At 45.0% G+C, this 16,956-nt stretch overlaps 1 protein-coding gene across 5 annotated transcripts in view; it reads right to left on the bottom strand.

Annotated features, from left to right (window-relative positions):
• GRK5 (G protein-coupled receptor kinase 5) overlaps nt 1–16,956 on the bottom strand; it is a 169,555-nt gene that overhangs the window by 56,921 nt on the left and 95,678 nt on the right. For all 5 annotated transcript variants that reach the window (XM_040607368.1, XM_040607366.1, XM_040607369.1 and 2 more), the window contains one exon: nt 6,658–6,770. In XM_040607368.1, coding sequence (XP_040463302.1) covers nt 6,658–6,770 — 113 coding nt within the window. The remainder of the gene's footprint in view (nt 1–6,657; nt 6,771–16,956) is intronic.

Consider the following 16,956-nt stretch of genomic DNA (forward strand, 5'->3'; position numbering starts at 1 on the left):
AGCCTCTGAATCCTGGTAATATATTGGCTCCCTAGTAAGTAAAACCTGATTCAAAGCCATCATCTGCCACTTGAAGTGCACCAGGGAGATGTCAAAAAAATCTGATGTCCTTTTTGCCGTGTAAATTACATCTACATCCCATCCGAATAGTGCAGCAGGAGGCAAATCAAGACAGAGCAGGACAGCAGTTTAGCAGGAACTGGATCAGTTTTGAAAACGCATTTCCTAATAGGATCCAAAGCTAAACGCGCGCACACACAGAGAGACATACACAGAGTGTCTAATTCTGTCTCAAGATGGGAAGGAATTAAAGAAAAGTTTAATTATACTTGCAATTGACATTCTCAGAAAATGTGAAGGTAGGAAGTGACAGACAAGTGAGGATGCGAGAAGGAACCACCAGCTCCAACTGTGAACACTGTTGATCTCACTGCAGCTCAAGTTCAAGAAGCCTGTCCCACTTTGTTTCCAAGTTCATTATTATTTCTCCCTTCAGTGCCACTTTCGAGCTATTCAGCAACAGATACCCGTGCATTTTCAGCCACGGACTGTTATGACAGGAAGAATTGCCCATGTAGACAGAGTGACTTCCCCATGCTCACCGTCGCATGCCTGGGAAGCGTACAAAGGTCCTCAACTCTCAGTCTTGTGCTTAGATCACAAGATACATCCCCTTCTCCCACAATACTCAAAAACACAGCTACACTTTGCAAATCCCTAATTGCTAGAAATAACTTTGTTACTTAAAATCCATGTGGAACAAAATATTTTCCATTATTCCTTTGATGAATCCAGGCATGTGTTTCAAGGCTCCTGCTCTGAAGTTTAATAGCTTCTCCATGCCCTAGTTAGGTCAGACAGCGCCCTATTCATAGCTCATAAATGAGGGGAGGATTTACAATCACCCTGACTGCATGGGACAAGCTGCAGGGAAGGCTCTTTCTGCGGGCAGGCGCGGGTCCGCCAGTCCAAATGGCAAGAGGATGTGGGCTGGCTGCCGCTAAATTTTCTTTTGGCTGCTGTTTCAGAGGTAGTAGTTACTTTGGTGGCTCCTACTTCCCTAGAAGCAAACCTGGCTGAATGGGGGCAAGGGTGTGCAAAGTGTCCATCCCTTTGGAGCAGCTGCCCTCAGGATGGGCTGAGTGAGCTTGGATAGGAAAACACACTTCCACTGGGAAAGGGAGCAATGTCCCACCTGTGGCTGGCTGTGGGACATGGCCATGGGCTCAGTGACAGCTAAGCAAGAGGTTCAGGGGTTGGAGGGTGCCCGTGACCAATGGAGAGCGTCACCAGGGCAATGGCACAGGGACCCAAACGGAGCTTGCATCAGCAGCCTTAATTCTGACACATCGTTTTACCTAGCATTTGATCTTCATCTTAGTATTCTTTGAGCTCCTGAAACTGTGCAGCTTAAAAATATGTGAAAATTGAAAAACAGAGCCAAAGGGATCTCTCCACGGATCTGGGAGGACTCTTTGCCATTGCAGGCAGCCGTTGGTTGCCTGTGGGAGCTTGGCATGGCCACAGAAGTCAGTCCCTCGTACCCCAGGAGATGGAAATGGGAACAGAGACTTCCACCAGAGCAGCTTCGGCTTCTTGGTATAAGGAATCACCTTCTGAGCATCTGCAGGAGGCTACTCACATTTTGGTCCCAACTTCACACCTCTGCTTTCTCAGCTCTCTCCTCTGCTATCCCCAGCATCTCTCTTTGCTCCAGCTCCTGCTCACTCTGTCCTCAGACTCCAGGCCCTGTTGTTGCTCTGGGCTCCAGCGACAGCCCTTGCACTTGCCTCCACTGGAGATTTAAATTCTGTGACTGAAAATTGGAAGGCAGAACCCAGACAGCTGGGATTCATAGTAACTCTCATTTCTAAATGAAAAGTGAACTTGCAACCACGTTTTTCATATTTAAACGCAAGGCAAAAAGAGCCCTTTTGACTGTTTAAAAACACATTCTGAGTTAATGAGTTTGTTGATATCAACAAACTGGCATTTCTGGTGGAAAAAGCCTCGAACAGCTTTAAGACACACATACACAGATGGTTTATATACCATGTAAGGGACTTAACCAAACGAAATCTCCCTAACAGCAAGACAGGGTTTTTACAAATAGCATTAAATGGGTGCTCACTTGTCCTTTTACCCCAGATAAGGGTAATGTCCAGTGAAGCGTTCAGGTGAAAAGTCCACCTGAAGAGATCATGCCTCTCACCCCTGGCCCCTATGCCTGGATAGCACCAGCAGAAACAACCCGGCAAGGCAGCGGGGTTGCTTTTCTCCAGAGGATGTATTTCTGTGCAACTCCAGTGCAAACAAATAACATCCTACAGGTTAGAGAGAAAATAATGTCAGGTTATTATCTCCTTGACCAGAATTAGCCGTATTCTCCTCCAGTCAATCTAAATCTGGTCCACATTAAAACGTTAAAAGCCCTCCCCTGGGGAAAAAAATATAATTGCGAATGTGAGTAGATGAAACAGGAAAGGGAGTCCACAAGCTAAAGTCTTCATTAAAGTCTTCTAATGGCACACAAAAAAATCACAGGAGAGGAGAGGGAAACGTCAGGACCTTGCACCCTGGGAATGTGCTGTTGAGGAGGAGATGGGGCAAGAGGTCCCCGCCGAACTGCCGCCTTCTTGTGCTGGAGGCACAGGCTGCGGGGAAGAAAACGTGTCTTGCTAGCAGATTCCCTGCTCGCTGATCTGCCTTTCAGCACAGGAAACGTATCCCCTAACACTTTATTTTAATGGTTGTCTTTCAACAGCCCCAAAGTTGTACGATGTTGCTAAAATATTTGTAGAGTGCAGCAAAGCGTGCTTTAAGGCTATGTTGAATTCTTTGTTAAGGGCTTAAAGGGGAGCTGATTTAATCATAAACCATCTCCATTTAGTGAGAATAGTTTATGTTTGTGTAGTTCCTTCATCTGAATAGCTACATGAGGGTTTGGCGAACTATTCACGGGAGATCTTTGTGCCTAACGTGCACGCAGATAAGCACGCAATGCGTTCAGAGGCACGCGCTGCTGCCACTGGTACTTCTTACCAGATATTTTATCTAGTCAGGTCAGGATCTCTGTCATGAAATTGTTTGCACAGTATCCATAATAAGAGATGGCTCTCTGTCCTTACAGGCAAGGAGAAGGGGTTGCTGTTGCCCCATTTCCCAGACAAGACAGCCACACGGATGGCCACTTACTGGTCCCACAGCAGCGGTGGGAGACAAACACCCACAGCTCCACCAGCGCTGCGCTGCAAAGCTCTGCATCTCTTAGTTTTTATCGCTTTTATCATCTAATGTTGGGGCCTCCTGCTTACAAACCACATATCCTTGCAGTCCATTTTACAACTGCAAGATCGTGGCTAATTATCCAAACACTGCTCTCGGAAAACATGTGGAAACTTTAGGCCTCTGAGGACTTTAATCTCAGTCGTTGTTCGAAATTGGCCAAGGTATTCACAGGTTTCAGAGAGAACTGACAGATACACACCTACACGCATGCTGAATTTAATGATACAAATCCTTTTTTCTTCAGAAAGCAGTCTAACAGCTGTCTGACTGCACCGGCAAAACCCCCTAGATGCTGCTATAATTAGATCTGCAGGAGACTACTGCAAATCAGATTGGGTTAGTAATTTCACCCAACAGCTGAAACAAATGTCCAGCAAAGAGGAGATACTTTTTTTTTCCCCTCTGTGGTCTGGTTATTTTACCATGTCTTCCGAAGCAAAGATGTGAGAGAGAACTTGCACAACTCAGCCTCACATCACTATGGGAATGGAGGTAGTTGGTAGGCTGTTGAGTATCTGACTCAGCTTCTGGTTTCCTCCCAGCAGCCCCAGTCGCTGCTTTCTTTGCAGACAGCTGAGTGCACTGGTCAAAAAACTGTATTCAAAATGGGGAGGGATCAATTACTGGCTTCTGCGGGTGGCTTACTGTGTGACCTGGTAAAGTCACTTAGCTGTGCTCTGTAGAAGAGAGGTGGTCCTATCCCTCAGTGCACACAAAGCTCTGTGAGCCTCTCATGAACAGCTAAATATTTTCATCTATTATTTGTTCTTTTTATTCAATATTTCACAAAAGCTAAGTTTTGCATCTCATGTCAGAAAAGTAACTATGTCAAAATAAAGTGGGGGCTCTTGGCTTTTTCTGCTTGGGGCTTGTTGTGGCGGGTCATCTCCAAAAGGTTTCACATTCCCAATGGTCTCAGAATAGGGCTGTAAAGTCAAACTTCTGGTCTCGTTATAGAACTTTTTTGCCTAATGTAGGACTTGGCCTGAATCCCACTGCTCTGTCAACACAGTGTGACCCTGCTGGGCAAATTTCAGTAGCAATCACCCCATTTAGTGGCTATGGGCTGTGCTGCTTGACCTTAATATTGCCTAATACAGGGATTTTCATGGGCTGGGAGCAAGCTAGCAGAGAATTTGAAATCAATAAACAAAGAAGAGTGCTGTTAATTAGCGTTAAAAAGAAGAGAGAAAGAGTACATATTCAGATCTCCACACAGGCAGGCATTTTGCTCATGAAATCCTTGTGCTGCCAGTCTGAGCCTAACTGGGAACAGATCGGTGGCCCAGTAAAGGTAGGCAGGGTGGTTCCAGTCTGCAAAAGTGACCCAGGGATGGGTGCAAAGCACACCCTTGGATCTGGGGATATCAGTCTGGGATAGCTCTGAGAGGGAGATTTAAAACTGATCCAGTCCCACCAGAAGCTTTCACAGGACAAGCATCACCTGTGCTGCACAGATGCTGGGAAGACACGGAGTTCCAGTGCTTGGCACTGCTTCCCAGGGCTTTGGGCGAACAGAATGGCACAGTGCCCTCAGTTCCCACAGCTGGAGGCAGGCTGGACGGCCGGCACTGCTGGGAGAGGCTGGGAGAGGCTCCAGGCAGCACCGCAGCCGAGGTTATCACGCAGCGCTCTGGGGCTGGTGCACTGGGGTGGGGAGGCCGGGGGCAGGGGGCAGACACGGTAGTGCTTCCTTTGGCCCAGATGTGATCACTACTGTCAGCTTAACTGGTACACCCTGGGCGCCTGCTGCCAGGCGTGTGCAGGGCTCGCACAATGTGGGCTTGTTCTTCGCAGCCTCTGGGCGCTGCCGGAACCAAAATGTGCTGCCTGCCGCTGTGAGGAGGCGTGAGAACAGAGCAGAGCCTCGCTCACCCTCTCCAAACTGAGGACGGCTCTGTCTCTTCTGTCTAAAATTAAAACCACTTTGAAGCAGTCTTTTGTGGCCGTCTCCCAAAGGATTTCTGTGGCTTCTCAGAGGGAGAGCCATCTCCGGGCTCCTCAGGGCTGTGGGTGTCATGCCTTATGTGGCATTTCTGCAGGGATGCCCCCCCAGACAGGCACGTGGTGTTTCATCAGTGCCAGACACCTCACTAGACGATGCTGGTTTGGTGCAGGACACACACATCCAGGGTACCTGACATGTCCTCCTGCCTGCCAGCCTTGAGCACAGCTGCACAGAGCATTGGTCAGATGTAGCAGTTTCATGTACCTTGATGGCTAAACCTTTCAGTGGGGAAAATCACCACCAGTGCTGGGAATACCAGGTAGAAGTCACGATCAGCTAAAACCGATTTGAATAGGACTTCACCCAACACTTTCTATGATGCTGTAGGTTTGCTGTTGGTACTGCAGTACTAACATAAACTCCAAGTGACCACGTGTCCTCTCCCAGACTCTCTTTACTGCAACTTCAGTGCAATCTCACACCTCCTCATACTTCAGAATAGCTTCACCATGGTACAAACAAAAAAACCCATTAATTCCTGTTGGTATGCATCGTATTGCTTTTGACTATCAGTGTTAGCCAGAGAGTGAAGACTCGTCAGACACTCAACTCAGCAGTGATGAGTTCATCTTCTCCTCTGGTACGATTTAGCCTTTTGGCCCATCGACAGTCCAGCCTTCCACAGGCTCCCAGCAAGAAAGTCACTGAGAGACTCCTCCACTGTGAACTGCTTTTCCTGCTGCCATTACACATGGCCAAGCACTGCCAGACTGGGAGAGAGTGTCAGGTCCCACCAGGGCTGAGGGGTGTTGCTCAGTGGCTGGGTTAAATGATAGCTCACTGGGGTGGAAGATGGGGCAGATTTGTTCCTTGGTGACATCAGCCAAGTCACTTCTATACCTTGTGCCCCTGTTTGCGTATTTGAAAAAAACAGGCTAACAATCAGGATGTCCTTTGTAACACCCTGAAGTCTACGGATGAAAAGGCTTAGTAAGAGATAGGTATCAGTATTGTCATACCCCTCCTTGTCTCTTGTCGGTCGGTTCATCACCTTCCCTTTCCTCCCAGTACCTCCCAGCACTGCAGGCTTCACCCACATCAAAAGGCATCACTCACAGCAGCTCAGCTGCTTGGGTGTTGTCATGAAGGGAGGCTACACCAGCACCGTGCCAGCGTGCCTGTCCTTCTCCCGCTTCGGTGGCTCATGCTCCCCAAGGCTGGTACCAACCCCACCTGCAGCGCTGCCCGCCTACTGCCAGCGACGCCGGGATGCTGATGGGGTCAGCCCTGCCCGCTGCTTGCTCAGGTGCATTAGACACAAAATCATGTCCCATGAAACTCTCATTTGTTGGGGCCAGGAGAGTCTTCTCCATCGGGAGAGCACTATGAAGCACCCCAAAGTATCACAAAAATTGACTTACCACCGAGTCAAGGAACCTAATGCAGCACTCGAGCTCCGGTCGAGTTTCACAGAACTGCCGAAAGAGAAGCCTTCCGATCGGCTGCTTTTCGCATATGCTGCAGTAATCTCTCTCTGGAGGCAATAAAGAGAAGAAGAGAAGCATGAAAATGAGAAGAGCTTTGCCTTTTGGGTTGGTTAGGAGTTTAAAGCATTGCAAGTGAGTGCAGAACAATGAACCCAAATCAGAATTGCCGCTTTCTCCCCACCACCGCGTTTCAGGTATCCAAATACACATATAATTAATGGCTCTAAGTCTCAAACAAGAGAAGCTCATTTTTATAGAGCTGATGTTGGTAAAAGCCCTGCAAAAGCCATCCACCTATTATGAAAAAATAATTTCACATTTTTCTGTGGTGGAAATATATGTACTCTGCAAAGGTACTGTTCAGCCTGGTGGTGTTTGTGGGAATGTGGGGAGCAAATTACAAGTCCTTGAAATGTGAGTCATACATTAAAGGGTAGGAAAAGCTGGAGTTTGTGGAGATTTTTCCTGGATATGCACCAAAGTGCCACTAATCTCTCAAAATGCTCAACCTACTCTCTACTAAATAATTATTGCAAACTATGTATTTTCAAAGGTTTCAAAATTTCTGCTATTTACTCGCTGAGCATTAACGAATGGATGGAGCATATGGCACCCGGCTGGTTTCACTTTCACACAGCACTCCTTTACTGAACTGTATTTCCCCTTAAATGCCATGCTCAAATGCCATTTCCCCGTGCTGGTGCATGCAGAACCATCACTCCCAGTAAAGCAAAGGTCCTTTACCCATCACAGGGACTATCTGCAGGAAAACATGGGAGAAGGGCAGGCATCATTAACTGGCATTGCACCAGTACAAATGCTTGAGGGCTTTGGATATTTTTCTGGTGAGAGCAGCAAATCCCCTAGCCTGTTTGGAGCGGCAGTACTTGCTTGAGATACATTATTCCTCTAGAAGCACACACATGTCAAACAACATACTGTGTTTCCTCGAGCGTTCCTCTCACCACCCTCCTCGCTGCCATATGGCACTTGCTGTTATTATGGAAACAACCAGCTTCTAAACACATAACATAGCACTGCAAACAGACATAAGAAACCCACACAAGTTGTCAGTGCCTTGGTTACTTCTCTCTCAGGCCTGGAGTCACTGCTGCAATGCCTTTTATTCCCCCTTTGCTTTGGCCCCTGGCACCCTTTGGCTCCATCCCCCCCAAGGAGAACACCTGCAGGCACACGGCTGTGATGGAGCTCACCTTTGCCATGGAGGCACCCAGCTGAAGGGCTCGCTCATCACAGGTCGCACCCTGGGGACCATGTTCTCCAAAACCAGGACATCCCTCCTGAACAGGGAATGCTGTATGAGATGTTTGACTTGCTGACCTGTTGCTGGGTGGCAGGTGGGCAGGAGCACCCAAGGCTGCCTCTTGTAAGAGGAAGGAGGGTGCTTGCCCAGTGCTGTGCCCGTGAGCAGGGATGGCTGTACTTCAGGAACTGGCCCTTGAAGCACCTACAGGGTGGTTGCTGGAGACACAGGTTGGGGCTGACTGGACTGTGCTTTTAATTCAGTATGGCCCTACTCTGGTCCAGCCTTCCGAAGCAGTCTGGAACAATGCACCAGCACCATTTTGTGGTGGCTGGCATTTGGATAAGGATATCACTCAATCCGTCCAGAAGACTGCAATCCTTTCATACCCTCTAGCAAATAAAACTGCATCAAAATCACTGTGCACATCCTAACTTGACCTCCAGTCTATCCATCAGCGGCGAGCTCGTGGCACTGGTTTGTTTGCAGGAGCTGGAGCCTCCAGCGTGGAACATTACAACATGGACACATATGGTGAGAAAGGCAGTGAGCTGGCTCAGATGCTGAGCAGTCTCAGGGTGTCCTTGCGAGCAGTACAAGCTTGTGCTGCTTGACGAAGTCGCTTTTTTAGTGAGAAGGTAATTGCTGAAGGGATGTGCAGGCACACACAGCGCTCAGATAAGCAAAGGAGTTAGGAAAGAGCCTGAGTGGATTAAAACAGCAGCTCACAATGTCCCAGAGGCTGGCACAAAGCCAGAGGCCGAGCAGCTCAGGTGAGCTCTCCTGGGAGCTCTGGAGGTTGAACTACATCTGTCTGATGCTGTTTTCTGCTACCTTGGCTAAGTAACTCTTCCGAGGGTATGAATAAAACATACACCCTGAATATCAGTAGCACACAGCCTGCCTGATGGCGGGACTCGGTCCCCCCAGAAGCCCAAACCAACAGCAAGCTTACTCTTGTTAAACAAGCAGTGCAAAAAATGCGACTGTCTGAATTTGTAACAGAATAAACCACAAAGGAACAAATACATTCATCAGCTAGTTTGCCCTATATTTTGTCTTGTACAACGCGACTTGACACACGGTGACAACGCTTGCTGTACAAAACGCAGTTAGTTTATCAAAGTTGTTATGACACAGTGACACTCACTGTAGCAGAGGATGCTTTTCTAACAAAAGGGCTAGTGATATCAGCTAAATAAGCATGTAAATCGCACATTCAATAATGTACTTTACAGCATAGCAGGAAAAGAAAAAAAGCATCCAAACATTATTACATATGTGCAGAAATGGAACGTAAAGAAGGCATGAGCACAGACTTGCTCCTACAGTACATAGCTTGGCCAACACATGAGGAGGGTGACCGCTCATAATGAGGAAAAAGGAAATACCAGAAATAATCTCTGAAAACACAAGATCCAGAGCAGTCCCCTGGAGCCAGCCACTCCTCGGTCATGTTCATTTCAGTGCTGGATATGCCAATATGGACAATAAATACATGACGCAACCGCTTTCATTCCCTGCAGGTGACATAAAATATTTTCTTAGGCCCTGATCTTGCCATTGGCCTCACTAAGTCAGCTAAAGGAGTCTGCTCTCAACTAATTCTTGGGATGCATGGGTCCTGGAGTGGACTAAGAAAGAAAAACACCTCTCTCAGCTAAGGCAGAAACAAGGAGTGGCTAGTTTTATTATAGTAAGGAAAGCAGAAGTGTTTTAACAGCATGCTGCGCCCCGGGGACCTGGCTGAAGCACCCCAAGCCAGGCTCAGGAGCTGCTGTGCGAGGGGAGGGGATGGAGAGCCAGGCGGGTACCACAGCCAGGGGCTCCCTGGGCTGGGGCTAATCGTCGTGTCGCTCCCAGCCTGCCTGCCAGTAAAAATATCCATCCAGTTTGAAAAGTTTAAAAAATAGAAAGAATGATTTCCTGAGGAAATGGAAATGTTAAACACTTGGAAGTGAAACCATATGCTTATGATGATGAAGTGTAACTAAAACAGCTCTGAGAGTGATATCTTTGGTAGCCAGACGCTCCTGCTTCGGTGCAATCCTGTTTAACACCTGCAAAGTCACCCAAAATGGGGGTGAAAAGCTGGGTGGGTCAAAGCCCTAGGAAAGCAGCCACTTCTCACTGACACTAAAGTCTTTATTTAGGAAATATCACTGGCAAATAATGTGAACCAGCAAGTGAATTCTTTCTCTTCCTAACAGAGCAACAATACAGACTAATACAGAAACAGGTATTACATAAAATGCCATCATAAACATTCATAAAATAAATAAAGATAAACAACATTTATTTCAAGTTCTACTGACTCATTTTTCCCTTTACTTCTTAGCTTATGTATTGAAATACTATTTTAAAGAGCACCCAGCACACAGAACATACCAAAATAGTTACACCTGCGTACAGATAACACCATCACCATTCAAAGTCTATGGCTAGATTTGTTCTGGTTTCAGATTTGTTTGCTAAGGTTCTGAAAAGATGAAAGCACATGCCTAGAAAAAATAGTCCTATTAATAAAATTTCATACTGATCAAAATATGCCATTGAGGAAGTGAGAAACACAAACCAAGGTAATAAAGAAAGCTGCTGACGATAACATCTCTGACTTTCAAGTAAAAGGGAAAAAAAGTCTACTATTTCAATTAGATAAAAACCCCTCTGTGCCTTGTGAATTTTTTTCATCTTATTTTCCCATATAAATACGTAGCAATTTTTTTTCTGCTTAAAATACCACCTTAGCAATTTTGGAGAGACAGTGGTCTGCAGAGAGACCAGGTCCGCCCTCCTTGCTCACATTTGCAATATACCAGTGGGGTTTGATGGGTTGGTGGTGACCTACAAAACCGGGTGCTGACTGTTGGCTGCAAACCAGTCTTTTCTGATACTGTTTGATCCAGTACAAACTGCAGGTGTCTAAGTGAGACTGCTATGGGAAGTTGTACTTCTGTTTCTGGGCAGAAGCCCTTGTTCTGTAGGGCTGCTAATCCAGCACCTGTCATCAGCTGGTGAGGCTCCCTCCCTCCTGTAGATGTCTGGGGCAGGATGAGGCCAGTTTAAATCTCACTTTTCAAGTCTACAAAAGGCATGAACATCATTTTGGCTTTTTTTACTGGTGTGGCCAGTGATTGCACTTACGTACCATCCATTAAGTAGCATTTTATTTTCCAGCATACTACATCCCAAGAGAAGATTATTTCAAAGAAATGCATGGAACATCACCCAGAAGACATGCACCATGCTACTGCATGGGAAAATTTGGACTTGGCCTCTGGATCCCTGCTCTCCTTGGCATTAAATCAGCCTGGATTAAAACTGAGTAAGATCCAAATGCAATGTAATTCTGCTGCCTAAAAAACCCGCACAAATAAGCCCAAAACCAAACAACAAAAAAAGCCAATCCAACCCCCTCACCTTCCTTAACACCTGGAAACCCCAAAGTGGACGTAGGGAGAACTAATTGTTTTTTTCCTGCTCATGCTCAATGACCCAAGACGAGAACCCATCTTCCCAAATTTTTTGTAAGGTGAATCAAAATCTTTCAAACAGCTGTTGTTCCAGGTCTGTTATTTGTTTGCTGTTCTCTTCCTCTAGCCTGCTTTAATCCAGAACAGCAAAAAGCCCACCAAGTACATGCAAGAAAGCATTCAAATACAAGGACACCCTCAGTCCTGATGCTCACGCTGGATGATAGGGAGCAGTCAGAAGGGGCTAGCAGTCAGTTCATAAGGTTTGGCATGTTGGCACGCCAAAAGTAAAACTCTGTATTTCCAAGGGGCTGAGGCCTGTCAGAATGATTCCCACCAGCCCTGGGATGGATGGAAACTTCAGCTAGAGTTGTCCCAAAATCACACGTCTCCCTCCTCATTCAAACTCAGGGAGGATGCTGCTAAAAAGAGATCCTAACCATCCCAGCCCAAACCTAAAACCACTTCTGTTTTTTTGCCCATCTCTGCTTTCTACATGTAAGCTCTCTTACAGGGGCACACAATGAAAAGGAGGACAAAAGCACAAACTAAAAGCATGATTAAAAAAATATGCTGCACGACTGAACTAAACAGACTCACAGCCCATCATACACACTTGTAGTAATTTCCCTCTTTTTGTTAAAAAAAGAAGACCAAAGCCTCTGAAGTTTACAGGACTGTTTTGTGTCTTGGAAAACAAATTGCATCTTTAAACACTGAATAACCCCATTTAGAGCTGTATTAATATAAATACATTTTTTCATTTAAAACCAGTAAGTCTAACACCAGTGCTTATGACTATGTCTTAGAATTTACTGCTGCTCTTCTCCAGCTAAAAGTGGAATTACCACTGTCTATGTATAAACTTAATAAACAGTACATACTAAACTGCCTAGTCTTTGAGGCTGATGGAAGTTGCATCTTATCAAAGGATCCTTTGTGGATGCTTTAAAAGGATTTAAATTGCTTTGATTGCATTATTAACAGTGTCTGTGTTGCTCTTGTATTTCAGAATAATCTGGAAAGCTGGAACATTAGCTCTTGCATTCTACAAAAGATGGTTTTCCATCTCTAATAAATATGTTTCAATAGAAAAAGATAATCCTTGCATTCAAAAGCAAGACCCTGAGATTGGCGATGGTAACGCTTCTGCAGACCCACTTATTACCTTCTGAGTTTTTGATGGCCTTTAGTACTAGAGATGTCACGGCCAGGCAGAACTGCACAAACATTGCGAGGAACCCATGTATTTGCAGTGAAAAACATAACAGGTTTCTGTGAGAAATGGAAATTATGGACCCATTTCTGATGCAGAAACATGGGTGTTGCTGCTTACAAACTGTAGAACTTGGTCAAGTACATGTGCAGTAAGGTAGCGAGGGATCTCCTTTTCACGGCGACTACTGAGGAATGCTGAAGGAATGGGAGGAAGCATCAGAAGGGAAGTTTCTCATCCTTATTGCTGTTTTTTCTGTGGTTTGGGGATTGTTTGGTTTGATTGCCTGTTGTTTTCTGGGGTTTGTTTTAAGATAAAAACCTGTTGTTGAGATGCTGAGGACACTCCGTTTCCCCTGTCCTCAGCAGTGCATTTAAAAAGTGAGGCAAGTCAGACGGTTAGAGAATACAAGGCAGGAATAAAAATGCCTCATTTCAGTTCATTCAAAAATTCCCAGGAACTGTGGCAGTCAGTCACATTATAAAAGCCTAACACAAGCATCTAGGCTCCTGCTGGAATTCAGTTACCAGTACAACCGGTACTCTGCGTCCTGCAGACCTCAGTGGCACACTGTATTTATAAAATGGGGCTAACAGCACTGCCTTACCCTAAAGCAGCGTGGCCAGAATAAGGATATTAAAGTGTGTGAGCCCAGAGTGCTACTGGATAGCCCTGTGGCTCCTTGCTATTTACTTGCAATGCAAACTCCCGGAGCGGAAATGTAGTCCAAGAGAGCACAGCAGAGTCTTTTTATACATTAACCGCTATACTGCTCCATAACTTCACCTGGCACTTCACAGAGATTAAAAATGACGACGTAGCCCCTGTCTTGGAGAGTATTTATCTTGGCAGGGCCAGAGCTGCGCAGGTGCAGGACAGAAACCCTGAAGCCAAGGGCTGTGATGACGTTCTCTTGCTGGTGGCAAAAGCACACTCCTTCTAACAATAAATATTTCATCGGGGTTTTTTTATTTTTATTTTTCATAAAATATGGAAATTGTTACAACTTATGACAGGATAATGGCTTGATAGATTCCTTATTTCAAACAGCAGCTCGTCCTGGTCTGCAGTTAAAAGCAACACTTTTGTGCTGTAGAAAGCTCTAGACCTTACATATGAAGCCCCAGGGAAGAACACATTTTTTGGCCTTGGTTGATTTTTTCCCCTTGAATTTAGGATTTTCTACAAAAAACTTGGAGACCCTCATCTGTGCTGTTACAGCGAGCATTGCTTTGGCACCGGCCGTCCAAGTTTAATTAATTAAAAATACAAATGCAATCAAGCTTACTTGAGCCAATAGAATTATCCAAGCTGATTTTAAGTCCTGCCAACTTAATCTTCTCTGCTTGTCAGCTGTCTTTTTTAAAACAAACAAAATTTAATCTCCTGATCACCGAACATCTCATGTAATTATTCAGATGCAGACATTGTTTGCTTTGTATAGCTTTCCTTATTTCCACTCTTTTCATGGTATTAGGCTACAGGGATAAACTCCACACATCACAGCAGCATTACGCCGAAGATGGAAACAGTCCAAACCTTAGAGTTGGACCAATACGGAAAAAATGTTTGGAGAATTTTCTAACAAATTCACAGTTAAATACACTTTGGTGATATATATGGATCTTCTCATTTGTTTTCTGAAAGCAGCGGTATTGAAGCTTTGCTCATGGAATTTTATTTGAAAGTCAAATCCCACAAACCGTTGCATAAATATGTTTGCACGAGTACTTGAACCAGAATGCGTATGTGGCTTTGTTGATTTTGGACAAAGATTTTGGCAGGAGGGATAACGACCCACCCACCCTTTTTGTAGCAGCAGCAGGAGGATCAAACAAGATCCTGTGAGCTCAATGTAGCTACCACACAGAAAAACATGAGTGGGGTCCAGAGCCTGGGGAGGGACCCTCAGCTGTCTCAGGGGAGACATTTGGTCGCCCAGCCTTGTGCCAGGAGCACAGTCAAACAGCGAAGAGCAAATGCTCTGTCCTAAGACTAGGCTGTTCGCCAGCGGAAGACAAATTTGCATCCTAACAAAATCTGAGTTACTCTGCTGAGTTATTCCAGCCCTCCTCCAACACTTCTGGTACCTTCTAGAAGTTGCTCATTCAGGCAACTCCATCCTTTCCACCATGGGTCACTGCCCAAGCCCCGAATTCAAAAGCAGACTGCAGATACTGCAGAGTCAAAGAGTACGTTTAACTTGAGAAGATGGAGCTTGCCATTAATGTTTGAGCCTCTTTAAATCACAGAAGCAAAAATATATATTGTGTGAAGTACAGGGTGCAGGGGAGGATGACAAATACTTGTTACAAATACGAAGGCAATCTTTAAGCCTGCTGAAATGGATGGAAAGATTCCCATCAATCCCAGTGGGTCTTTGATCAAGCCCACTTTTCCCACCTCTGTCAAGCACAATTCACATGAATAAAACACTCAGTCTGTCTCTCAGCTGCACCGTCAACATCAGCATGGCAGTGGAAATGCATGCACCACGATTAAATGTCATGAAATTGGGATCGTGCATGTGCAACGGGGACACTTTTACATCTCTTTTTTAACTGAAATTATCAGGTAACATTTTCTTAAACACATCCCTTCTTTTGCATTTGGCTACCAGTTAGAATAACAGTGCATAGAAAGGGAACAAAAAGGCAAAAAGAGCAAGGAGACAGACGGACGGACAGGTATGTTATACTTCTGGTTAAAAAATTCAAAGGACTAGCGGTAAGCTGGCTATCATTCCCATAAACTACACTTGAAAAGTCCATTCCCCTGGATCAATGCCTTTGATGAGGGTTCCTAAGAACAGTGTTTGATCTGTTGCCTTTATGGCTGGTCACAAAGCTGTTCAGGGCATGGTGGACTTCCAAACTACTTCACATTAATCACAGAAGATGCACCATCACCAACATTTCCCAGCTCTTGAATGTGGTGCTTGTTCTGCAGCCTCAGGGGAAGGGCTGCCCACCCCATAATCGTGACCACCACCCCAACTAGAAAAGGAGTTGGTCTTTATCTTCTTAAATGACTTTCAACAATGTCTCTGTGGCAAGGCCAGAGGAATGGAAAAAAATCCCTCAAAGAAATATGAAAGCTCACCTCAGAAGCGCCCTGGGAAATTCGGGGAACAAACACTTGATTGTTCTCATTTTGTTCTGCTTTGGATCAGGATGACAGAACTGGATGATATGTCTTCAAGGAAGGTAGCCACTGAGATTTTTTTTATTTGGGACTTTTATGTCCAGTCTTCAAGATTTTAAGTGAAACACCAAACTGATTTTCTGTCTAGTGCTGTTATTTAGACTCCTGCCTGGAGATATTCTGAGTAATACGTGCTGAAAGAAAATTTCAGTAAAAGTTGTAATTTGAATGTTTAAGGTTATGAAATCTACAGAACTGTTGCTGTTGTACATAGCACAAAATAAACATCTCGATTCCAGGAAACTAAAGGAGACATCTTGTGAATCACTTTCTTAAGACGAAAAGGCTTCTGCAAAACTACTCTTTGACTTCTAAACTAGCCTGAGTAGAAACTGAAGCAGCCGTCACGATGACTTTTACCAGGTCAATAAAATGGCAGAATGCATACAGCCACCAGCACGGTCACTCCATGAATGCGTATTTAAGCAGCATACGTTGCTGACAGGCACATAATAAAACTATTCACGGGGATTACTAACTCTGCATGCCATCCAATAGTCACTGCAAGTTCTAAACATCTCAGACATTCCATTAGTGATTCTTTGAACAAAATACTAGTTGCTATTAGTTGTTACTTCATTGCTAAATTCATTTTTCCTTGCCATTTTGCTCCTGATGTTTGCAAACCCCAAACTTCAAGTACCACAAAACTCCACAACCTGACACTTGCAAATTATTTTTCTAAGTGTTTGTAAATCCCAACCTTTAAAAAAATTTCAAAATAAACTCAATCATCAACTTAAATAATAAGAGACAATAATACACTGGAAAGAAATAACTGACCCTCAGTAATTTTAAAGGGTATCACTGACCTTCGACAACACCGCTAAATTACCACTTAACTGGATCATTTGCCCAAGTACAAGTGGTCGACTTGTAACTGTATTATTATTTTGAGTCTAAGCCAAGACTTTGGCTTGGTTTGTATTCACAGGTTGATATGACTGCCTGCTGAGTGACAGCCCCCTCTGAGTAGGCACGAAGGATCTGAGCTGCTGAGTAAAATGGATATGAATAGTGGAAAAGAGATTTTAAAGTCATTTAGAAACCCCAAATACACTAAAAGGAACTTGTGC

This window comes from Falco naumanni, chromosome 9 (genome assembly GCF_017639655.2).
Source record: "Falco naumanni isolate bFalNau1 chromosome 9, bFalNau1.pat, whole genome shotgun sequence".
Classification (NCBI taxonomy): domain Eukaryota; kingdom Metazoa; phylum Chordata; class Aves; order Falconiformes; family Falconidae; genus Falco; species Falco naumanni.